This window comes from Phalaenopsis equestris, unplaced genomic scaffold, assembly GCF_001263595.1.
Source record: "Phalaenopsis equestris unplaced genomic scaffold, ASM126359v1 Scaffold220451, whole genome shotgun sequence".
In the NCBI taxonomy this organism is placed as follows: domain Eukaryota; kingdom Viridiplantae; phylum Streptophyta; class Magnoliopsida; order Asparagales; family Orchidaceae; genus Phalaenopsis; species Phalaenopsis equestris.
Window position 1 is genome coordinate 2,056 of NW_018238735.1, and position 26,932 is coordinate 28,987.

A 26,932-nucleotide genomic window follows, 5' to 3' on the forward strand; every position below is an offset into this window, starting at 1 on the left:
GTTTAGGTGTGTGATATGAAAATCCATTAGAATTGTGTGCTATGTATGTCCCAAAGATAAATTATACAAAAAGAACGCAACAAAAAGACTGATTAGAACAAGCTTATGTGTGGAAGGATGTATGTGGAGAGAGAGAGAGAGAGAGAGGAGGGTGGTCGGGCACTTTAGGAGGGTCTGAACACTAGTGTGTATGTTTGTGTGTGGAATACAATTAGAGCTTATAACATGCACTATGACCAACCTGTATCCAATAAGGATCCCATTTACCCACACAAAAAAGGCTGAATCAACAGCCTCAAAATGCAACATGATCCGTCGGCCTGTAGAAATTTCAAAAACATGAAGTAAGCAATTGTTCTAGACGAAGTCCCAAAATCTATTAAAAAATACACCAGCACCCAATAAGAGATCCCATTGGTAAATTAATAAAATGATGTCAACATGGCACAAATTCACAAGTAAAAACTTTAAATGAAAACAATACAAAGAAACTGAAACATTTTATGATAAAAATATATAAATTCAAGATTATGGCAATCGAGACCTTAATCTGTAGTCCAGTCCATATCGGTTTCCTAAATTCTAGAAATTCAACTGATATTAAAGAATACAAATATACCGATTAAGCCCCAACTATTTCTGAACAGGCAAAGTGAAAAGACTAATTTCTTTTCCATTGCTGCTTGCATTAAATTTAGCTTCAAATTGTAAGCGCTTTAATATTCACAACTTTACATGCATATTTGTGCTACTCGTAGTGGCAACCATGGTTGTAGCCTATTTCCCATAAAACTCTAACGACTTTTTTATTATGATTATCATGCCTTAATATTGGGGTATTTATACACATACCACCCAATTCTTATGTACTTATATATCGCACTAATACTTTACTTCTTACATTTATACAACCCAAATCTTTCATATAAAAAACTATCACCATTTTAACTTCTACAAAATGAAACACACATTTTAATGCATAGGTAAGGTGGCATGTACTTAAAAATTGAAGTGACAACATTCTACAACTTCTAGAAGGTGTTTAAGAAAGGGATATAGCAGAAAAATGATTGTAGAGTAGCAAGGAAGTGAAAATAAAGGATATAGACGGTGTTTGGAAGGGTGTAGTGGCCGTCTGAACTGAAAACTACACTTGAATGGCGAAATGGCGAGGTGCATATGGCTTAGGCCACCTTTTCTTGAGCAAGATATAGACATGTCATTTGCAAAAGAAAAAGAATACAGCACTTCTTAGAGCAGAAATTAAATATTAAAATCTTCACAATACATAAAATCAAAGCTAGCTACCTCAAAATAGCAAAATTATATATATATATATATATATATGTATATATATATATATGAAAGGATGACAGGCAAGCATGTGGAACCACATGATTCCACTTGTTTCCATGCGAATCCATTCTATTCTACATGATCGTGGAATCCCGAGATTCTGCATGATTGCAGAATTCTCACTATCACGAGTGCCGACTAGCTAAGGGCCGATTGATTTTCTTATTCCAGCTTTATTTCATTTTTATTTTTATTTTTTCCTATTTCTCTATTTCTAATTAAGTTATTTTCTATTGGGCAACTCTTATATATATATATATATACATCTATATATATATATATAGATGTATATATATATATATATAAGAGTTGCCCAATAGAAAATAACTTAATTAGAAATAGAGAAATAGGAAAAAATAAAAATAAAAATGAAATAAAGCTGGAATAAGAAAATCAATCGGCCCTTAGCTAGTCGGCACTCGTGATAGTGAGAATTCTGCAATCATGCAGAATCTCGGGATTCCACGATCATGTAGAATAGAATGGATTCGCATGGAAACAAGTGGAATCATGTGGTTCCACATGCTTGCCTGTCATCCTTTCCGGTTAGGAGAGGTTTCTACATCTATAGGGGCTTCTGGAATCAACCTACCACCATAACAAAGTCATTGCACTGTTGTAATTGGGAGAGACCCACTACAAAGTCTATGCTCACTTGTACCTAATATAATCTTAAAACGTGTATATTCTTCCAATGTCTATCCTAATAAACTAAATACTCATCCCTTTTTACACAAATTGAGTTGAAACTCACATAGACGAGTATTCTCACTACCGAATCTCAAGTCATTAAATTTATAGCTTGTTTCTCCCACTCCTCATACTCAGTTGGGTGATTTGATAAACAAGTTTGTCAGAGGAAATCTACTTTAAAATGAAATCTGACATGCTTGATCACTCTCAGCGACAACCACTCGAGAGGTAAACTGTCAGTCAAGATAACAACTCTTTCAATAAGAGTTGACCCTTTTCTAGTATTAGTTCCTTGAACTCACTATCTTCTAGGACAATCAATGCTAGTCCAGTTGGAGTTTCATTCATGTGCTCGGCTTGAATCACTGATATCTCTCTCGTCAACTGAGAGCTCCTACTCATTTCTGACGTCTTCATTCTCTCCTATGTCACTACCAATTTTTTCAACTACTTCCTGCTCAGTGAAAGAGATCCCTCGCCCTCCTGTTTATAAAGTCAAAATCGTGACACTTGAAGGATTTTCTGACTGTGATGGATTTGGGAGTGATGGTAGTCTTCGTAATTTCTCCACTCTGGACTGATTTCTTCTCGAACGGTGTTGGCTTGCGTGCTTCACTAGGTGTATTCTTGTTGTATGATCCAATGACTAAACCTTATTTGAAGAGTATTATGAACCTGATAATGTTATGTTATCTCTCTACCTTTACTAAGATCTAGACATCCTATAATATCACACAAAGTTGTAGTTGCACTACGTTGTCAATTGACGGTCTCAACTTTCCTAAATATCGAGCTATGGTGTTCTCCTCAGCTCCACTAGCTCGCATCTAAACATAAGCTCCTCGAACTCAATCATACAATCATCTACTGCGAGGTGACTCTGTTGTAAGTGATGAAGTCTCAAGAATGACTTTTATATAATGTGATGGTATGTAGTTGCAGTGCATCTTCTTTTTCATCTTAGACCATAAAGTGATTTTATTTTTCTCTCGCAGTGGCGTTAACGCTTCAAAATTTTCCATCACAGAGATGTGCTCTTCTTTAGCTTGGCGGTGGCTAACTTTACTCTTCTATCACTTAGATATTCTTGTATTCAAAGACTTGATCCACTGCCCGGAGCCACTCGATGATCTTAACCAGATCCATGCAACCATTAAAATCCGACAGGTCAACCTTCACTCCAAAATGTCGGCTCCTCTTTTGCTACTCCATGCCAAATCATCAGAGTATTAGTTCTTCATCAAAATGAAAGGGATTCACTTTTTTCACTAAATCAGGTGAGTCACCGTTATGACACCAGGTTGTCTCCTCTCAATGGCGACAAACTTTTGTAGTGAGCTTCTGAAACCACATTAAGAGTTTCTTCTTGGCGGCATGATGTCTCTTTCTTCTAATGAAAGTTTTGACAGAAAAGAAGATTTCAGGTTAGGGTTGGTGTTAGAGTTAAGTGAATGATGTAAATTTACTTTGGTGTGGGCGTTAGGTTAGGTTGTATTGTTTCTTAGTTTGTGTTAAAATGGCAAATCTCTAAAAATTTAGTGTTTTTCGGGCTTTAATATCATATGACACCGTTCTAAGGCTCCTAGAAGGTGTTTAGAAAAGTGATTTGACAAAAAAATTGTGAAATAATGGGTGAAAATAGGTCATATCTATGACATACGGAATAGTATAATGGCCATCCAGACTGAAAACAGTGGTCAAACGACGAAACGTCGGGAAGGTTACACCACATGTTCCTAAGGAAGATAGAGAAACACCACTTGCAAAAAATAGATGATACAACACTCCTTAGAGCAAATTTCAGATATTACAAAATTCATAATACATAAAATCAAAGCTAATGTATCAAAACAACAAAAAGACAAAATATATAAGAGCTCCCCAATAGAAAATAATTTAATTAGAATTAAAGAAATAGGAAAAATCAAAAAAGAAAGAAAATCGGGATAGAATCAGAAATCAGGTGAATCTTGGCTAGTTGGCACCCACAATCACAGAATTATGCGATCCCATGGAATCACAGGATTCTGCGAACATTTGGAATCACGTGGAATCAAGCAAAATCATGTGATTCCACAAGCTCTCGCGCCATGAAGTTTAAGTGCTAGATATGTAAATACATAGAAATTGAGTGGCATGTATGTAAATCTTCCTATTATGTTTTATTATTTTCAATTTTGGGCTATGCTAATAGCATTAAATGGTAAAAGATGGTTCAAAATTTCAGAGCTAGTTTTGGCGGGAAAAAAAGGTCCTCAAGCTATAAACCCAAATTTTGCCATGGACAACATCCACCATTGAATGTGTTGCATTGCTACATGTGGGCCCCATAGTCATTTTTATATAAGCAAAGGCAACCATAACTATCACTGTGATTTTTTCTTTTTTGGTAAATCCATTTAGAGTTTGCTTGGGATAGTTTTATGTCTACTTGACCTTTTCAAATCACCTTCATGATTCTGTCAAAAAAACTGTTTCTTTACCTTCTAAAATTTTATGTGATAAAAACTGTCTTTTTCAACATAATTTGTTAAAGTGCGGTGGTTATAAAAAAGTTGTCTGATTTTTTGATATATATATATATATATATGACCGACGGTGATTCGAGTATGGCGTCGAAAGGGCAGCAGACTCTGCTAGGGTTTCACTCGATGGCGATTCCCGGCTGTGATTCCTCGATTTCGCTCTTTCTCTCTGTCGTCTCCCGCGACGACATTTTCATGCCCTCGCAGCTTTCTCGATGACGCTAGCTCACAGTCGTCCTCCTGTCGACGACACTCGCTCGCGTCGTCTCTCCTCACCCGCAGTCGGCGACGCTCGCTCGCAGCTCCTCGTTAGCCGTCACGGCTCGCACCGTCATTCTTGTACTCGACGACGCCTCTGTCGCCCTGCCCGATAGACAATTTCCCCCTAAGTCTGCTTGCCTTGTTCTAACGGCTCGCCTAGCCTCTCTGGAGATGGTCTGAGTGCTGAGAAGGTGCAACCCGATCAGCCACCTAAGGTCGAATATCGCTAAAGATTTGTCACCTATCATCCCTGCTGAGAAGGTGCAACCCGATTCTCTTTCCAACACCGTAGTTCTTGATGAAGAACATCATCTATAGGTACAGATCCAAACGTGCTTATACCACTTACTGTTATTGAAGAAGACGCACTTACATGCCAAGACACACGAGAGCGCCCCTTTGATTCAATAAAAGTTCAGTTGGTACAACAAGTCGTTGCTTCTAATGTTCAACAACCTACACATATTTGACACACTTTAGACCAATCCACTGATCGAGTGAGTCAATCTTCGGATGAGGAATGATAGGTTTATTCCACAAGGAAGAAGAAGAATGGAGGCCGACTCGAGCTCGGAAACTTATTGGATGATACATTGGTTACTACTGTCAATGACACTCATCTTACAATCAATTTATTAGCTGGCTCCTTCCCTAGAATCAGAGGCAGATACAAAACAAAATTAGGTAGCTCACTAGCTACCTGATACTACGTTTTTTGACACTTTTTGGTTTTTTCTTTAGGTCTCTCATGTATTTTTTCTGTATTTTCTCTTTTTTGAACCATTTGCATGTGGTGGTTATCGTGTGGGCAGGGTGTCATGTTTGGGCCCTCCCACACAATCTATCTGTATCCTTCTTTCTATTTAATATATTAGACTTTGGGCTTTCAATTGGCTAAAATATATATACATATATATATTAATCCCCGTAACAGTCTTCTAAGAAGTTTTCTCCACCACAATTTTATAAACACCTTTTTAAAAAGCTACGGTTGCCAAATCAAACCCTTAATTTATTTTTTTACTGGTTCTCCCCCTTCACTATGTTTTTTAAGTGAATCAATGCACTAAAAAAATAGCTCTAATTCGGCTCGATTAATAGTCGTTAACATTAGAGATTAAATAAATTTTAACATTTTTGTAATAATTATAAGGCTAAATGAATCCCGCACGAATACAATGAAACTCAAAAATTTTTGCTAATAAAATAAGCTTGTTTGTTGTTTAACATGTGATTATTAAAGGCTTTATATTAAGCTAAAATGATAGCACATAAATTTACTTAATTAAATTTTAGTTAAATATAAATTATTCAATTACTTATTTAATAGTAACATATTATACTTACTTCCTACTCTAGTATAATTTTATGATTCTCATCTCTTATTTCCACCGCAATTTTGTCTCTCGTTATTTTTTCTCTTGTTCGATGTTTTTAGCTTTCTCGCCTTAAACTCCTCAATCACTATCACCCAAGGGCAAAACCAGCCTCTTTTTTTAAGGGAACAAACTGCCCCCTAAACCCCATGTGGGAGAGCCTAGGGCAAATAAGGATAAATAATATTTCAGAAGGGACAAAACTGATATTTCAAGAGGGGAAAGAGACCAAATTGTTCTCCCTTATAAGTAAACATCTGAATTGGAGGCTAGCATCGACCAAGTTTTCTTATCTAAGTAAAATTATGCTAAGATTGACACTCAAATATGCAAGTTATGCAAGGTAACAACAAGCCTTTATCTCACTACGTGAGGCCGACTACATGAATCTTTTTTCTCCATTGCATCCTATTGAGAGTCATATTTCATTTGATTCTAATAAATTAAGATCGTTTTTTTATGCAATATGCCCAAGCCTTTCAAGGTCTACCTCTACCTTTATTAACATAAGTAGAATCTAAAACATACACTTTCCTAACCAGATCGTCAAATGATCAAAGTTTAATGTGACCAAACCATCTAAGACGACTCTCTCTAATTTTGTGTGTCACTGGAACTACACCAAACCTATCACAGATATATTCATTTAGCAATTTGTCTCTAAGTGTGTAAAGCCACTCATCCATCTAACACTCATCCATCTAAGCATTCTCATCTCGACAACACTTAACTCAGTTTTATGCTTCTCTTTTAAAGGCTAATATTCGGCACCCTAGAGCATTGCAGGTCTTACCGCCACCTTATAAAATTTTCCTTTCAGTCTAAGCGATAATTTTCTCACACAATAAGCCCGAAGCATTCCTCCACTAACCAACCAACTTGAATTCTACTAAATTCTACTAATAACATCGTCATCTAACATCGTCATCTATATCACCATCACTTTGAACAATAGACCCGAGATATCTAAAACGTTCATACCTTTTAATAATTTAATTACCCATAGATACAACTCTATCACTAGAACTAATATAACTAAAATTATATTCAATGTATTCAGTTTTAGTTCGACTCAAACGAAGGCCTTTAAACTCCATAGTATACCTCCTTAATTCATGTTATTCCTAAGCTCTTTCTCTAGTCTTATCTACAAGAAGGATATCATCAGCGAAAAGCATACACCAAGGTACATCCTCCTGTAAATGTCCATTAAGAGCATCCCGAACTAAAGCAAAACTAAAGCAAAAAAATATGGACTTAAAGTCGACCACTAATGTAATCCAACTAAAATAGGAAAATACTTGATCAATCCTCCTTCTGTTGGAACACAAGTAACAGCTCAAGTATACATATCTTTAATGACTTGAGTATAAGTCATATCAACCCATTTTTTCTCTAAAATTATCTAAAGGTTATCTCTTGTAACCTTATCGTATGCTTTCTCTATATTAATAAAAAACATATGTAGATCCTCCTTATTCTCTTTGTACTTCTCCATTAAACCTCTCAGTAAATGTATAGCTTTCATAGTAGACTTGTCGACATAAATCCAAATTGATTATGAGAAATCTTTGTAATACGTCTTAACCTATGTTCAATTACCCTCTCCCATATGTTTAAAGTATAGCACATCAACTTAATACCTCTATAATTTGCACACTCTTGTACGTGCTCTTTAACATGCTCTTTATTCTTAAAAATATGGACCAAAATACTCTTCCTCCACTCCTCAGGCATCTTTTTAGTTTTTAAAATAATATTAAAGAGTTTAGTACGCCAGGAAACACTCAAATCTCCTAAATATTTCTACGCTTCAATTGGGATATCATCAGGTTCTACAGACTTTCCACCTTTGATTTTCTTTAAGACATCCTCAACTCTTTTTTTTACTAATGTGACAGTAAAAATGAAATAATTTATTATTATTAATGATATTATTTTCAAAAACTTCATGATTTAAGTGTATGATTCAATCCTTAAAACTTGTTAGATTTGATGTAAAACATAAATAAACAAGAAAAAATCAGAAATTTCATTTAATAAGATATAAGCATTTAAAATAGAACATTATAATACATAAAAATTGTAAGTATTTAGTTATCAATTTAAATTTTGTAATCATAATTAATAAGCATAATTAATTATAATTGTTAAAATCAAGCTAACTAAAATCAAATTCTTAAAAAAATATGAATGAGCAAGCACCCTAAGTTATCATTTGGCAATTTTTGAGACATTAGTTTTTATTTTAGTGTTTTGGAGATTATATTCTTTGTTTTATATGCTAGGACTGTTGTACCATCTTACTTTTGTAAGCAGGGTGTTGGTATCTTTGCTCCATAATGGAAATGGATCCCCCTCGCTATTCGCACCCTGTCATTTCGCATTTTGATCGTTGTTTACAGTTTAAACAGTCGTTGAATGTCCCCTATCTCTTTTCCAAACGCCAAAGAATTCCCATATTCTCATTCTATAGCTATTTCACGACCGCCTCCCCACTAACTTTGCTTCTTAGACACCTTCTAAGAGTCCTAAACTGGCATCAATGTAGCTTTTGCCTCAAATAATTTTTCTTCTTATGCGACTCTCGACCATTCATGTCACCAAATTGGGCTAAAGGAGTAAAGGCTCTATGGTACTCTATCTAGATAGAGAATTATGAGAAATTTTACATTTAGCAAGGTTCTAACCTAAGCAACTCATACAATAATGATAGGTTTTCAAGAATCAATATATACTAGGTTTAATAGTAATCAAATCATATATAATGGCTTATTGTAATGATTGAAAAATGTTGACTAGATATGTGCACGCCTCATCTCAAGATTTTGACATTTACAACCTCTAACACTTCATTTGCAACCAATAATCATATAATACAGTCATGACTCTTAAAACATGAATAAATACTCAAGCACATACTCGAAGTAGAAGCAAATGCTATTAATATGAGAAGCTAAGCACTCGTAGAATTTTTTATCTAATTTATTAGACTGTTTTACATATTATATCAATTATATCAGACAAGCAAGTACAAAACATGTTTGATTACCAAAAATATTAAACAATCCAAGTGCAAACATATATGAAAGCTCGGCTCAAAGTTCAACCCAAACATGAATAACTTGTATGACCAAGCTAAGTATAAGAAAATACATAGGACGATAAAATTTTTCGATTTAATTGATAACTAACATCACATATGAAACAATTAGTTTGCTTCTCAATGTTTTGGATGAAGAAATTTAATTGCCAATAAAAAATTATAATATAAAGGAAGAAAAGGAGTTGGTATTTGTAGACATATTTTTTATCAAATATATTGTTATTGGTTCAATTCCTACTCGTCACACTAATGCCCACTACTTGAAGAAATTTCAAGCATTCATTTTTCCTTAGTTATTGTAGCAAAGATTTGTCTCTTTTAGTGACTTCTTAAAATCTTGTAACCAGCATGGTGCTTGCCCCTTTTTATAAGAAATAAAATCATATCATATAGATTTTATAAAGGAGCGTAGAGCCAATTATAAGATTTTAAGAAGTAAACCCTCGATACAAGAGTTTAATGAAAATGCGCATCTAATATTTTTTTCAAGAAATAAGCAATAGTGTGAGAAGTAGTTATTAAATTCATGATCATATTATTGGAAGTTGGAGAATGAACCACTAACACAAGGCCCAAATAACAAATTTAAGGACTTGAATGCTGCATCATTCTTGCTAGTCAAGTGTCGGGGATTGTGGCAAATTTTTTAATTTCTCTTTCATAGCTAATTCTATTTCGAAGCAAAGAAACTAAACATCGAAAAAAGCCTTTTTTATAGAGTATAAAAATAAGACTTTTCCCTCTGATCCCCGACTCTCTCTCTGTTTACTGTGCTCTCTGTCCTCACACAGTATCATCTCTTTTTTTTTTTATGGAATGACTTTCTCTTCGCGATTTGTGGCTTTCTCATTTGCGGTTTGAAGTGCGATTTTGCTATTTCTAGCTTTCTCATTTGCAGTGTTTGAAGTGAGAATTTGTATTTTGTGAATTGAGAATTTGTACCATTTACTCCAGTTTGAATTAATGATTTTTATATGCTAGAAAAAGTTCTAATATGTCATTATACAAATTTTATCCCAACGAGAAATATGAAGCAAGATGTATATAACTTTCTGAATTCTATTCCTCGTGAAAAAATAGAGATAAATATTGACCGCTAACTATCACTAAAAGAACAAATATTTGATACAATAACCAAGGGCTTGTTTGGGATCAATTTTCTTTTTTTGTTTCTCCTTTATTTTAAAAAACATATCTGTTTAATGTGTTTTTAATATATTTATATTTTTTGTTTCTAAAAAAAATATTTTTCAAAGCATTCAAAAACTATCACGTCCTAATCAAATAACAAACACATTTTACATCAAATAAAAACATAAATAAAACAAAATAGAAACAAAAAATAGAAAATAAAAACCAAAAGTAGTCTTCAACAAGCCCTAAATAAAAATGAGCATCTTAAACTTTCCCAAGAAATGAAGAATAATGTGAGAAATATGAATTGGACGCATGACCATTCTATTTTTATTTTTACACCTTATATTTAATAAAGACATCTATAAACACAAACTCAACTTCTTTCCTTCCACACTATTATTTTTATTTTAATAGAAAATTGAAACTCTTTCATCCAAAAAGCTCATTAATTTCAGTTAACAGCCAAAATAATTGTTTGATATGAGGTTATATATATATATATATATGATAGTGTCTTCTCCCGTGCGTGGCATTGCTAGGGTTTTGCCTCATAGTGAACCCTAGCGTCTGTTACGGCGTATTAACAAATCTTACGGTCAATCCTTTCCTTTGGTTAGTCTCACTGCGTCTGTCAAGTAGTCCTTTGTCCTCGTCGTCGATTGGAAGGTCGGTTTCTGCTGTAGTCCTTCGTCGTCGCAATTCTTCGTTTTCGTTTCTCATCGCAGGCTTTCGTCCCTGCTTTTGTCGTGGACATTCCTAGGCGTGGGCTCCTCCTTGAGCTCAAAGCAGAGTGTTCGTATAGGCTTTCGGCTTTTGCTCTTCCTGGGGCTCAAAGCAGAGAGATCGGTTTCCTGCTCGACTTGGACAAGGGTCCAGTTGATCCCCCTTTCAGCTTTCGGCTTTTGTTCTTCCGTTTACTGTTATTTCGCTATTCTATCTTTGTGTTTGTCTTTTGGTGATGGCTTCCGACAAATCATATGTTGGTTGTCTGATACATCTAAAATATATAATGTTTTTATACACAATTTTATATCTATTTTTGATTTTATATCTATTTTTGAGATAATACACAATTTTATATCTATTTTTGAGATATTGCGTTTTAATGGAAGGTATTTGTGTATTTTTTTCTTCAGGTAGAAATAAAAATGTAAAAAATACTAAAATGAGTGAAAAAGCATCAAATTTGGACCAAAAATGCAAAAAAGGTGCAAAAGTATTTTGGCGCCTAAGCGCCGGTGAAACACTGCCCTTGCAGCAGTCCACGCTTCAGGTACTCTTACACCGCGCTCTTTCACTTTTTTTGAGTTGGGGAAGAGGACATCAAGAAACCTGGTAGGAAGCATGTGAAGCAAGCTATATTTTTTACGGAAGCTGAATGTAATCAGCTTGTTTCCTCCTGTCGTCTGAATTTAGTCGAAAAATTTCTTTATGTCCCTCCTAAAATGGAGCTTATACAGGAGGATTTTGAGCTTATGCACCTTGTTGGATTGGAAAATTAAACTTTTAGATGGAAGACACATCCTTATTCAACTTAATAATGAAGAGGATTACACATGCTTATTTGCTAGAAAATTAATCTGGATTGATAACAAAGCTATCAAAATTTTGAAATGGTCTGTGGATTTTGATCCACATACGGAGCCAACAATCATTCCGGTTTAGATTTGTCTTTCTAGCCCGAAATTTTATTATTTTACTCAGAAATTGTTATACTTGATTGCTTCAGCCTATAGTAAGCCGCTCAAAACAGACATTCCTACATTCAATCTTTCTCGTCCCTCTGAAGTCAGGGTACTTATTGAAAGGGACATCACTTTAATTGTTTCTGAGAAAATTTGGTTAGACACACAACATCATGGATATTGGCAGAAGGTTTTGATTGAGTCTTTCCCTTCGTATTGCTCAAAGTGTCGTATGTTCAGCCGTTTTATTTCTCAATGTCATCATCTACACTCCCCATCTCAGACCAAAGAAACAAAGTGCTCAGTTAGAGACAGTGCTTCCCGCTCCTGATTTGCTCCAAGTTATTGACACTATTGATCATCAGAAGGATACTCCTGAAGATGTTATTATCCTCGCAAGTAATATGTCAACCTTTCAGCCTCCACATAATCATGATGTAGGTTCCCTGTCAGTGGAATCTCCTTTCCTGGGGGCGGGGGAGACTCTTCAGACTTCACTTGCCCTAGAACCTATCATTGATATAACAAGTGACAATATTTCTACTGTGCTTCCGACTCATTAGGACGAACAAGTTGTTACTGTTACTCAGGCACATGGGGCTCTTAATGTGCAACAACCTACACATATTCAACCAGCTTTGGACCAATCCACTGATCAGATGAGTCAATCCTCGGAAGAAGAATGACAGGTCTATACATCTAGGAAGAAGAAGAATTGAGGCCTATTACCAAACTTGATGGATGACACATTATTTGTTTCGTGTATTGACAGCAAACTTAGCAATTTGTTAGCAGGCTCCCGTCCTAGAACTAGAGGCAAAGACAAGGCTAAATTGAATCTTTCGCATGCTAACTAAACCTGCGAGTGCTGACAGACTATTGGTGTTTTTTTTTTTTCTGTCAACTTTTCAATCTTTTTTTTTTGGATATACATGTATCTTTACATGTGGTGTTGTATGTCAGGTGCATAGGGTGCTATTTTGGGCCCTTTCATCCAAAATATCTGTACCTTTTCTTTTATTAATATATTCGCCTTTGGGCTTAATATATATATAGACACACACACACACACACTTTACTCAATTCAATTATAATCCTACTCAAAAAGAAAAAAAATGCAGAAATAAAAATAAAAAGTTTTGAAATACCTCTTCTCATTTACACAACTCACACAGGAGAGAATAATAAATCAAATTAAAACAAAAAGAAAAAAAGTTGAAAAAGTTGCACATATCATAAATATGCATAAGGAAAATTTTGATGTATAATGAGTTAAGAGGGTAAATAAAATGTTATGCCAGCATTCAAAAGCTTAACAAGGAATACCTTTCCAATCCTTTGGAATGCAAAAATGCCTCTTGTAACAGCCAGTTGGATTGTCCACAGGAACATAGGGTGGATTAAGCGGAAAGGGATAAGTAATATTTGTATAGATCGGGCAATCAAATCCATGCATCTGCCAATTTGAAGGAACTGTTTAAGAACAGTATGGTTAGTTTTCACCAAATTTAATCAGAAGAATGCAAATGAAATTTCGAAATTTTATTGGTTCACTTTTCTTCTCCTGTATATAAGTTCATTAGATTGTAGTCATATTTTTCCCAATAGAATTGAGTGCTTTCTCATCCCTGTTTGACATGGTTTCAGTTAAAATTCAAATTAAAGCTTCGAGCTCGTATAATAAATAATTAATATAGGCAATCATGATGTGATTAACACATAAGTCTGCTCTGAGAAAGCTCTCACACAATATATGAAAATTGACAAGTATTTCTAGAATCAATATCCAAAAGCTCCAAACCATTTAACTACCAATCTTCAATAGAACAGTAGCTAAGACAAAATCAAAGTAATCTAAAAGTAGAATACTTAAGAAAAAAGTGTCAAATGATTCCCAGACCGTTAACAAGAGGGCATTTAGTTCTATAGTTCCTAAAATGTCTTTAGTCCCCAAACTCTTGTAATATGAATTAGAATAGTCCTCACAGAAAACTATTTTAACCCCATTAAATCAATTTGTAGACTAATTTAACACTTTTATAAACTCCGGGACTAAAATGGCATCATCTAAATAGTGAGGAGGTTATTTTAACACTTTACTCGAATACTAAAAGATTTGAAAAGTCAATATGCAAACTATGCTATATGAGACAAAAAAATTTATGATAAGAGGACTGCTCTAAGAAAATCCTTTATTACACATACTATATTCGACGGGAAAGTGTCACATTCTATCACACAAAAAGTAGATCGCAATAATACAAGGCAAATAAAAACTGAAATTCATCAGAAGCATATTAAATTCACGAGCAAGCATGAAATGCAGATTAGGGTTGTGTATTATTTGGTAAAAACCGAAAAAACAAACCAAGCCGAACAATTTTGATTGATTCGGTTTTTTTATTTTTAGAACCTCAATATTCGATTTTCGGTTATTAGTTCAAATTTAATTTATATTTAACCGAACAAATTGAAAAATTAAAATTTTAAAATTAAATGGATGACTCCTAAAATTAAATTGATATTATACATGTAAGATATGTGAGCCTTGATATTTGTTCACAACCAAATTCTTACTAACAAACAAATTTTTGTTTGTCATGACCCAATCGTTTTAAACCGAATTGAATTTCAGCTTGGTGGTTCAGTTTTATCAAAATCTTCTTTGGTATGGTTTTTCGGGTTTTAGATTTCAATTACAATCGGTTTAACTAATTTGGAAACCGAACCATCCAAACCAACGGAATGCTCTAATGCAGTTGGATCAAGTAGAGAAAGAAAAGAGTTAGGATTCCAGAGAAAATTAAGCATGACACTTGCCTGGCAATGAATCCCAAACTGAGTCATCAAATCCAGTATCATGGAAGTTCACAGGAACGGTTGTAGGAGAAGAAGCAAGAAGGAATTTCCAATATCCGCTTAAGGACTTAACGTAGGGTAAACCCTTTACCCAAAATTCAGCACTCTCAAGAGCACCGGAAACTGCCTCGTCATTCCATACTGCAGAGTTGGAAAGCAAGAAATCCACATTACTCCGCTCATACCAATATCTGAGAGAACCTACACCACAAATACAAATAAAACAAGTTAACAGATCTTCAGTAAATATATGGCAGACTTAAAGACTGGAATGGATCAGTATAATTGAGCTGAAAAAAATAAAAAGATAAAAAGAAGACATTATTTGTCAAAAATATAAGCATTCCAAGTAAAAAGGCAATAATTTGAAATATATGTCAAGCATTTACTTACATAACACTCAATTCCTATGAGGGGTTAGCATTTGGTCGCTTTAGATGGATCTATTTGCAAATTGGACAAATCAATTGAAACCAAAATCCAAAATTTGAAAAACTAAACCAAATTACCAAAAATTAATTTGGTTTAAACGGTTAGTTATGAATAGAAGGACATTTAATTATTCGTTGCAATTTGATTATGAACAAAAATTACAAATTACATATATTGCATGTGTAATAAAATTTAATTTCCTAAACCAACTATTTATTTTAATCAGATGTTGCACATATGATTTTTTTTTTGTTACATGAAATGAAAATATAGGAAGATTTACATATATACCACTTAATTTGTATGAATTTATATATCTAACACCAACTTCAATTTTTACATTAATGTCAACTTATGTATGCATAAAAAGGTATATTTTACTTTTTAAAGTAAAAAGGGTGGTATTTTTTGTGTGATATGAATAATTTCGATGGTGTAAATGTAAAAAGCAGAGTTTAGGTGTTGGTTATAAATACATAAGAATTCGGTGGTATGTAGACGACGACAACAACAACAACAAAGCCTCAATCCCGCTACGTGGGGTCGACTACATGAATCCTTTTTCTCCATTGCGTCCTATTTAGTGTCATATTTTCATTTAGTTCTAATAAATTAAGATCATTTTTTATACAATGAGCCCAAGTCTTCCTAGGTATACCTCTGTCTTTCTTAACAGAAGTCGGTCTAAAACATCTACTCTCCTAATAGGATCATCAGATAGTCGACGTTTAATGTGATCAAACCATCTAAGAAGACTCTCTCTAATTTTTTCCGTCGTTGGAGCACTTAAATTTTTAATTAAATTTAGGTGGTATGTATGTAAATGCCCATAATATATAATAAAAAATTTTAATTAAATTTCAGTTTTTTGGTTTGTCTAGTTGAATTAAAACGAAAACCGATCTAATAACCGAAAACTGAATATTACGGTTTTAAGAACCAAAAACCAAAATGCATTTTTGAAATCGAACCGAATCAATCAAACAAGTTCAGCTGAATTCGGTCTTTCAGCTCTGACCGAATAATGGACGTCCCTAATTCCTATGCAATTACATATCTAACACCTACACTTTACCATCTATATTTATGCCACCCAAATCTTTCATACCACATCAAAAATATCATTGTTTCAACTATTAAAAAGTAAATTACACTTTTTTCAGGCATAGGTAAGCTGGCGTGTGTGTAAAAATTGAAGTTTAGGTGTTACATATGTAAATACATAGAAATTGAGTGGTATTTATGTAAATCTTCCCTTTTGTTATGTGTATGCACACACTATTGCGAGTACCCTTTGCCACAGCTTACATTATGGACATTAATAGTCATCAAATTTTCTTGAAGCACTACAGCTAAAAATTCAAAGGGACCAATTAGTACCCAAAAAGGGTGAACATTGTCTCTCTCTCTCTCTCTCTCTCTTTCTCTCTCTCTCTCTCTGTGTGGATTACATTGATACCATATAATGAAAAGGGATGTTTAAATACATAAATACCACCCAATTTTTATGTATTTATATACTAACACCTCAACTTTACATTTTGCATTTATTCCACCCAAAATTTTTCATACCATATAAAAAAATATCACAATTTTAACTTTTCAAACATAAAATACACCTTTTCATCCTTAGGTAAGAAGTCATATATGTAAAAATTGAAGTTTAATTGTTAGAAATGTACATACATGGGAATTAAGTAGTATGAATGTAAATCTTCCTGATGACAAAAAAATCAAGAATAAATTAATGTGCAGAAAATGAAGTGAAAAAAGACAGGAATGGTAGGATTTAGCCACAGCAAAATGGAGAGCTTTTACCTTCAATAGTATCATGAGACCGCAATGGTACATGAGCGTCACGCTTTCTCCACTTGAAGTAAGAAGGATCTTCCCAAACTCTGCTTGAATGGTTCATGAAGGAGAAAAGTGTAGCTGAAGATGCTACAGCCATGTTAACAAACAAAATTCTCTTTTATAGATAAATAATCTCTGGCTATCAAGGTAATTCAAGCCCTGCAAAGTACAAATATCATAGGTTTTTGTATAACAATGATAACTATATGAGAATAAGTCCGATATGTGCAATAATTTGGACGATAAAATCAGAATATCATGAAAAATGAAGTCATGTCGAGAGGATCAAAAAGAATGTACGCGTTTAAAATATATTATAGGGAATGAAAAATGTGTCAAATTGATCCCTTACTCTTTATAAGTTCCTATAATCTTTAAAATTATCAATTTAATCCCTAGACTCTTTCAAAGTGGATTTAAATAGTCCACAAGAAAGACTATAGGGAAAATATTGTGCTAGAATAGAACCCAAAATACTTTTTATTGATAAAAAGAGGGGTATTATACCTACTATAGGATCAACTAGAAAGAAAAAAATTAAACTTAGGATATAATAGAAAGAGGGAGAAATAAAACTGAATATAATAGAAAAAGGAATGAAATCAAAGGAAATAACTCAGAATTAAATAATGACTATTACTAGTCATTAAAATATTCTAATACTCCCTTTAAGTTGAATCATAGTTGTCAGTCATGTTCAACCTGGACATGTTCAATTTGTACTTGATATCATCGAATAGTTGTCGAGGAATGTTCTTTGTGAAGATATCCGCCGGTTGGCTACTGGATAGCGCAAACAAAACGCAAATATCCCTAGACTCGAGTTTTTCCTTAATGAAGTGTCGGTCAATCTCAACGTGCTTAGTGCGATCATGCTGTACCGGATTGTGAGCAATGTTAATGGTTGTTTTGTGATAGTTTTGTTATCACAAAACAACCGTAGAGAAACGGAAACTAGCATACACAGTTCTCGGAGCATGGTGTGTAACCAGAGTACCGCACAAATTCCTAATGAAATGGATCGAAATATTGCTTCAGCACTGCTCCGAGCAACCACGGATTTCTTTTTGCTTTTACATGTGATCAGGATTTCCCACACAAATGAGCAGTACCCCGAGATAAATCGTGAATCATGGAAGGATTCAACCCAATCAGCATTTGTGAAAACAGAAATATTGCAAGAGGTGTGGCGGGAAAAATACAAATATGAGTCTGATGTGTCTTTTAAATAGTGAGAAATCAGCTAGATAGCTTAAAGATGGTGCTCACAGGGGTCATGTATGAATTGACTATCCCAACTGTGTGGCACGTGTCAGGGCGTGTATGGGTAAGGTATATGAGTTTTCCCACAGGGCGTTGGTTGCTAGTCTTGTTTATTGGAACTGTCTTTGGAACATCAAGAAGCTTTTCATTTAGATCCATCGGGACAGCTACTGGTTTGTATAAAAGAATATTGTTCTCAGTCAAAAAGTTCAATGGCATATTTTTTTATGAAATAGGCAAATACCCAGAGATGATCGAGCAACTTCCATGCCTAAAAAGAACTGGAGAGATCTCAAGTGCTTCATCACAAATGAGGTAGCAAGAATGCTTTTCAAAGATTCCAATGCTAGTAGAGTATTCCTTGTGAGAACAATATCATTGACATAAACAATAAAGATTGATATTGGTTGTTGGAGGAATATCGGAAGAAACGTGTATGGTCTAATTGAGCCTGAGAGAATCCATGACCTACTACCACCTTTGTGAACTTCTCAAACCTTGCTCGTGATGATTGCTTTAGTACATAGAGGGACTTTCGCAATCTAAATACTTGCCCCCGGGAGGCAGTGGAGTCAAAGCCTGAAGGAAGAGCCATGTAACCGCATTTTTTACTTCAAGCTGGAATAAGGGTCAATCCAAATTCACTGCAAAGAATAAGAGAACCCGAATGGTGTTCAATTTAGTCATTGGAGCAAATGTCTCATTGTAGTCATCTCCATAGGTCTGTGAGTACCCTTTGGCGGCCCAAGGGTACTCACAGGGCGGCCAAAGGGTACTCACAGACCTATGGAGATGACTACAATGAGACATTTGCTTAATGCTAAAAATCCACCAGTATCTCACTGTTTTCTTGCCCCGAGGAAGATTAACAATGTCCCAAGTATGGTTTCTCTTAAGGGCATTCATCTCCTCCACGGCAGCAGCTTTCCAAGCTGGGTCTGCTAAAGCAACTTCAATAGTGGATGAAAGTTGATGATTTGTTAGGGCATAGCAAAAGTTCTACGTTTTGACAATAATCTGTGAAAGGAGACAGTTTGCCACAGGATAAAGAGAATATATCTGATTGTGTACCTTACTAAGGAAACCGACTTTCTAATTTTGAGTCGAAGCAATGTTGGGGATGTTGTCCGGAGGGCATTCAGAGTCCAACAAGGTGTTAGCAAGCTCCTAAGTAGGTGCATCAAAACTAGTGCATCGAGCATAGACACGAAGAGTGAGACGGTGTGCAGGTGGAATCAAAGGAACAGATGGCTCTTCAGTGATAGGAGAGATGGGTGGAACAAAATGAAACAAAGGTTCCTTGATGGTAGGTGTCGTGGGAGGAACATTCACAGAAGTAGGGTAAGGAACGGTGTCCAAGAACTCTAGCTCCCCCAAACTTGAGGTCGAGTTAGGGAGGTAAAAAACACTTTAAAAAAAAGAGACATCGACACTAACATGGACCTTATTTGTGGTAGGGTTAAGACACTGATAGCCCTTTTGCGTGACAGAGTATCCTAGAAAAACACATTTTATGGACCTAGGATCAAATTTACTCCGAGTTGAGACTGTGTTCCGAACAAAGGTTGTGCACCAAAAAATTTTAGAGTGTAAAGTGGAGAAGACGCGATTGTTAAGAAATAACGATTTTGAGACAAATAAAGGATACAAAAGTTGTGAATTTTTTAGGAGATTATATTTATGAGATAAGTGACGGTAAAAATGACACCATTCCGGTAAAAATGACACCATTCTCCACTTTGAAATATTGAAATAAAACATAATGGAGTGAGTGACGTCGAAGAGATATCGGTTTTTCCTCTTGGCTACCCCATTTTGTTGAGTAGTTTCGGGACAAGAGCTATGATGGAGGATGTCCTTACTTACCAAGAATTCTCTTAATATAAAATTAAAAAATCAACGATCATTATCAGTCTGAAGAACTTAAATAGGAGTTTTGAATTGGGTCAAAATGAAGGTATAGAAGTTTTTTAAAGTGCCAACAGGTTCAGATTTATCTTTTAAAATATAGACTCATATTATCTGAGTGTGGACATCAATCAAAATAAGAAATCATCGTTTATTGGTATAGTTAGGAGTGCGAGAGGGCTCCCATAAGTCACTATGAATAAGAGATAAATGAGCGGAAGGTGTGTGATTGTGGAGTGGATAAGGGACACGATGATGTTTAGCCAACTAAAAGGTTTCATATTTGAAATTAGAAAAATTTTTATTAGTAAACATCAACAGATACCATTGTTTTAATACTGGAAATTAGAATGACCTAAACGATAGTATAACATAATAAGACGATCAGTAGATTGAGATAAAACTACAACTACTGGGTAAAGTGTACTCATTCTTTGTGTATTTTTCTTGGAAGAAGTAAAGCTCGCCAACCTGCACAGCAATTCCAATCATCCTTCCCGAACAACAATCCTAAAAGAAACACACATCAGAGAAAAAATGAGCAGCGCAATCAATATCATATACTAGCTTACTGACTAATAAAAATTTATATTTCAACAGAGGTACATGTAAAACAGATTTCAGAGTTAGGTTTGTCGTTAAAACAACAGACCTTTTACCAGCAATAGAGCTTTTAGACCTGTCAACAATTTTAATAATATATTTTCCTGAACAAGAATAGTATGTTGAGAAGGCTTGAGAACTTCTAGTCACAAATACAATAAAACAAGTTAACAGATCTTCAGTAACGCAAATATCCCAGAGAACCTACACCACAAATACAAATAGGATTTATAGGCTTGAGAACTTCTAGTCATGCGATCTGTGGCACCTGAATCAATGAGTCATGAACTAGAAGAGACAAAAGAAGTGACTGTCATAGGATTTATACCTTGACGAACGTGAAAGGTTGACGGGCCGGAAGACAGCAGGTTGGATCCAAGCATCCTAACCAATTGATCCATTTGACTCTTAAGAGAATTGCAGGATTATGGATTATCCTGAGCAGAGGTCAGTTGTACGGTGTTGGATTTTGATGATGTGCTGAGACCCTTGATAGCGAAAGATTTAGCCGAAGGTTTGGATGCAAGTTTTTCGTGGAGCATCCAACACTTATCATAAGTGTAGTTGGGTTTGTGGCAGAAATCACAAATGGGGTGACCAGCCTGGTGTTGAGCACTTTCAAAGACCAGAGCGGATGCTTTGACAGACGAAGTGGAAGTACCGAGCATTACAAGTCTCTGGCTCTTTTCCTGACGAACCTCAGTGAAAACAACCCGAGTAGAAGGAAAAGGATCCCGACCAAGAATATGGCCCCGGACTTCGTCAAGATCTTTCTTGAGGTCTGCCAAAAATTAAAACATGCAATCATTTTCTATAATTTAATGAAAAAAAGACAGGTCGGTCGTAGATTTCTAAGTATAATCATAATATAAATCGCATTTCATTTATAATGCAACTAGATCATTATAATATTGGGTCACGGTCCTGGATCTTTATTTTGCCTAACAAATTTTCTTAGATATCTTATAGAGTTGGTTGGAATTTCAAACATCCGAGTAGGTATCACAAACTGTCATCCAGAGGGCATTGGCGAAAGGAAGAAACATATATGATTGGTCAATCAAAGTTTCCATGGAGTTGTCAGCCACAACATGTCCATGGAATTCTCTACTTCCCAAGCCCCATACACTGGGACCGTCTTTGGAGATTCACGAATCATACTAGTGAGATGGCCAAATTGCTCACGCCATTTAATGAACAAAGATATATATTTGGACCATTGGAGAAAGTAGTTGTTTTTTAGTTTATGAGTCGTGATCGGGAAGTTCGTGTTGTTTTCATGTCCTCCAGTCTGAAGACCAACGGAGGTTAGAATTAATCCTCCTGTGGCATCAAAAACACATTCTGATGATGGCTCAGTGTTGGAGTGGCACGCCGTGTTTCCGATTGAGCCAAAGGAGATGTTAGGTTGTTGAAACATCTTAAAGCTCCGACTGCTAGAGGAAAGGATAATGGTCTTGGGAGGATAAGATCTTCTAGTAGGAGACAAAGTTTCCAGCGATCAGATCAAATATGCTGGAAGAAATCTAAAGTGGAATCTGACATACTTCTATATTAATACAGCAAGAAACTGACAGAAGTTGGAATCTGATAGAAAAAAACTGGTAAAAGTTGTAAACTAGTAGAAGTTATGCAGAATTTTGTATAAATACAGTCACACAGACAACAACTTTCAAGGAATTCTTGGCACGAACAGTTGCGGACGGGAACCAATTTTGGAGGCAAGAAATATGGTAATTCTTGGACCAGAAGCTGGAGACGGGATCCAGGAGGTGGGATTAGGGAAGGCAGGCCCAGCCAGCTTCAGGAACTTAGATGCAGAAAAAGCCGGCTACAGGGAGAGCCCGACCGCTAGGTTAGGGCATGGCTCTGATATCATGTTAGAATAGAACTCAAGATAATTTTTATTGATACAAGAGGGGTATATATACCCATTACAGGAACAACTAGAAAGGAAAAACTAAACTTAGGATATAATAAAAAGGGAAAGAAATATAACTAAATATAATAGATAAAGGAAGAAAATCAAAGGAAATAATTCAGAATAATCAGAATTAAAAAATGGTTATTACATTAAAATATTCTAGTTTATTGTTAAGGGTTGTTACAATTGAAAATGTCAGCTTCTGTAATTTAATACAATGACCTAAAAACAAGTAAAAGGGATGAGACCATATTTGTCTGCTTGACATCTAATTGAAAATGATTAATAGTTTCAAAAGTTGTGAAGCTTCCATCCAAAAAAATGACCAAGAAAAAAGAAATTAGACATTCAAAGTTTTATTATTGCATAAAAACTAACATAAATGTTCTATTGATAATTATCTATTTCTTTGCTATGTTATTTCTTTCAACAAGGTCAAAAAAATCTCAATATCTTCAAGATAGAAGCTTCATTTGGTACATTTTTCTGCAATTTGCTTCTAGTTAATAGAGTAGGAGCAGTTTTAAGGCAACGTAAGTAACAGGCACGAGGAAAAGTATAGTTGCATGAAAATTGAAAAATAGGTTTATCTGGCCTCTAAAAAACCAAGTTGATGTATTCAAGTACTGTCAAATTGGTATTTTAGATGGCGTATCGCAAATTAATTAAAACACAATGTAAAAATTTTACTCCCTTATGACAGTTTTATTATACAACAACAAGAAACCTTTATCCCACAAAGTGGGGTCGCCTATATGAATCTTTATTTCTTCATTGTGACATATTGAGTGTCATTATCTTTTAATTCTAATAAATTAAGATCATTTTTTATACAACATGGCCAAGTCTTTTTAGGTCTACCTTTACCTTTCTTAACACAAGTCAAGTCAAATCTAAAATATCTACAATCTAAAATATCTACTCCCCTAACAGGATCATCAGATGATCACCATTTATTATGACCAAACAATCTAAGCCAACTCTCTATAATCTTGATCGACATATATGCTACTCCAACACTTTCATGGATATTCACTTTGCATTTTGTCTCTAAGTGTAAAGCCGCTCATCTGCATAAGCATTATCATCTCAGTGTCACTTAATTTTATGCTTCTCTTTTATATGCCAATATTTTGCACCATAAAGTATTGCAGGTCTAACCATCATCTTATAAATTTTTCTTTTAAATTTAAGTCGTACTTCGCTATAACACAATAGGCCTGATGCATTCCCCAACTTCAACCATCCAACATGAATTCTACTAATAACATCCCCATCAATATCACCATTACTATAAACAATAAACCCTAGATATCTAAATTTCACTCCTTTTAGTGACTTGTCACCGATTGTACAAAACCTTCACTAGATCTACTACTATTAAAATTATATTTCATGCATTCAATTTTAGATCTACTCAAACGAAAGTCTTGAGATTCTAATGTTGACCTCCATAAATCAAGTTCTTTCCTGAACTCTCTTTCTAGTTTGTATCCATGAGAAGGACATCATCAGCAAAAAGCATACAACTAGGTATATCATCTTGTAAGTGTCCAGTAAGAAAATTCATAAACTAAAGATATGGGCTTAAAGCAGATCCCTGATGAATCCAACTGAAATAGGCATAAAACCCTATAACTAATTATCTATCTTAATCGTAAAAATAAAAACTTTCATTTAAAGTTAGTATATAAGCTTTATAATGACTTGCTTTAGTGATCGTAGAAAGACTGATAAACTACTACTGCCTTAAAGTATATAGTGAAAGAATGATAATGAACACAATAAATATCTCGTGTTTCATGTCAAAAATCATCACAAACCTTGGTTACTTTTAGTCAATGGAGGTGCCAACTAACTTGTTTGAAGGATCCTCACTAACAACCATAATTGTATCATCAAAATTCAATTGGGATCTTATAAACCTGAGATAAAAACTTGATGAAGAACCCAATTTTACCCGACCTTAGCTAACTATGGGCTTAACGTCCTATCAAGAACATTTTGGCTTAAAAGAGGTTTAAAAATAAATGAGTATGTATTTCCTTTTAAAAGACTGGAATTAAAAGATTTCAAAATATTGGCCTTTCATATGGCTTAAAATATTCATATTAAATTTTAAAATTGATTAAGATAATATATCAAAAGTTGTTCATATATTAAACAATCATAAAAAATAAAATCTTAGTAGGATAATTTTCATTATCTAAAGAACTATATCTCAATAATGATGATTAACATATCATGAATCGATCAAGTCCTAAACTAAAAGGATCATGCTTGAGTTCTATCTCCTGCATATGCAAATGCAAAAATATGAATGATTGTCTGGACAATCAACTATCAAACCAAAGGTTAAAACATTTGAGCGAAATGAAAACACTTGAAAGATAATAATGGTCTATGCATTCAAAAAGTATTCCAAATGTACAGAGTGTATAATAAGCCCATATAGAGACTGCCTATTGAGTAAAACAAGAAAGAATTTGAATACAAATATGTATATAAACCAAAAAATGTTCAACCATGGCTATCGCCAAACACAATTATGATGATTTTTTCAAAATCAAACTTATAAAAAAGCTTCCCTTAATAGACCCTAAGTTTGCAAAATCTATCCTTCGATTAAAGTCATGAAAACTCGCATAGGGACTATTTGGTATCATATTTTCAGCGGATTTAAACAATGTTTAGCTCAAATACTAATAAACATAATTTTAGGTATTTTAAATAATATTATTTTAATAAAGCTCATTTCAGCCCCGTTGTTTATTAGGTATAGGATTTGTTAAATCCAACCATTGTCCAAACTGAACAGATTTAAACATTTCTCCCCTTTAAAACATTAAATCCTTCCAAAATAAAAGCTAAACAATTTATCTAGATTTAGAAAAATTTAGTAGTAGTCCCCTCTCATAATTTACCATATTTCGATTAATGGGATTTACTATATCCAACTTGACTTAAATCCCACTTGTAGCAAAAGAGCCATCTAGCTAGCAAATTCTTCATCTTATACTCTCCCCTCGGTCAACTATAGGCCATTCACTATCAATGCACATATGGACTTCACTGCTGTTTACTAATACTATCAAATGCTATCGCAATATTCTATCTTGTTCAAAAGTTAACCTAGGCGTACCAATACTCCCTTGTCTATCATGCCGCATTTCATGTACTTGCAAACACATGCGTCCAAATAAAAAAGAAAACGCCGGATTAAAACAACATTTTTCATCCTCCAATCTCCATTTCTAGTGATAAAAAATCCAGAACCCATTGGATTTCCTTATTAAAGAGATAAACGATAAGTTACCCTGATGAACGAAGAAGAAGACATGGAAGAATCACGGAGCCATCTGGCTGCTGGATAAGCCAAAAGTTCATATGTTCGATCAGGCAATCAGCGAAAGAATGTTTGTGGGTGGTTTATTGGATTGGAATCCGATGAGGGAGACTTGATTTCGCGCCTGTAGCTTCTCCACTGTCCAGGATAGAGAAAATTTGCCGTGGGATTTGATTGGACAAAAAACAAAAAAAAAATTTACGAGAATACCACACTTTTTTATGTATTTACATTCATAACACCATGAGTTTAATACTTGCTTAGTTTATTGATATTTATATTAATAGCAATCAGGTGTTATAACCTTATGCAAAAATATTTAAAAAATTAGTAATAATAGTATTTTTAATGTGATGTTAAATATTTGTGTGTGATATACGGAAAAAATTTGCGTACGTGAGACGTACGCAGCGCTGTGCACGTCAGGAGGTTATTCAGAGAGTATTGGGGGGTTATATCTGTGTTATACCCTCTGTAATGTCCTTGTAACTTACATGTAACATAGTTGTACATTGTAGTAAGTTCCGCGTTTCTGTTTTCATATGTTTGTAGGTTACTGGGAGGTTACATATGGTATAACGCTAATATAACCCCCTTCACCACC

At 34.5% G+C, this 26,932-nt stretch overlaps 1 protein-coding gene across 1 annotated transcript; it reads right to left on the reverse strand.

The window, feature by feature from the left end:
- Positions 1-209: 209 nt before the first annotated feature.
- On the reverse strand, positions 210-26,497 carry LOC110037512 (beta-galactosidase-like; the record flags this gene model as incomplete). The annotated part of the gene is made up of 5 exons (XM_020742174.1): positions 26,299-26,497; positions 17,249-17,443; positions 14,960-15,199; positions 13,466-13,612; positions 210-320 (listed from the first exon to the last, which is right to left on the reverse strand). Coding segments are annotated over exons 2-5 (631 nt in total), but the record flags the coding sequence as incomplete, so codon positions are not given.
- Positions 26,498-26,932: the final 435 nt, after the last annotated feature.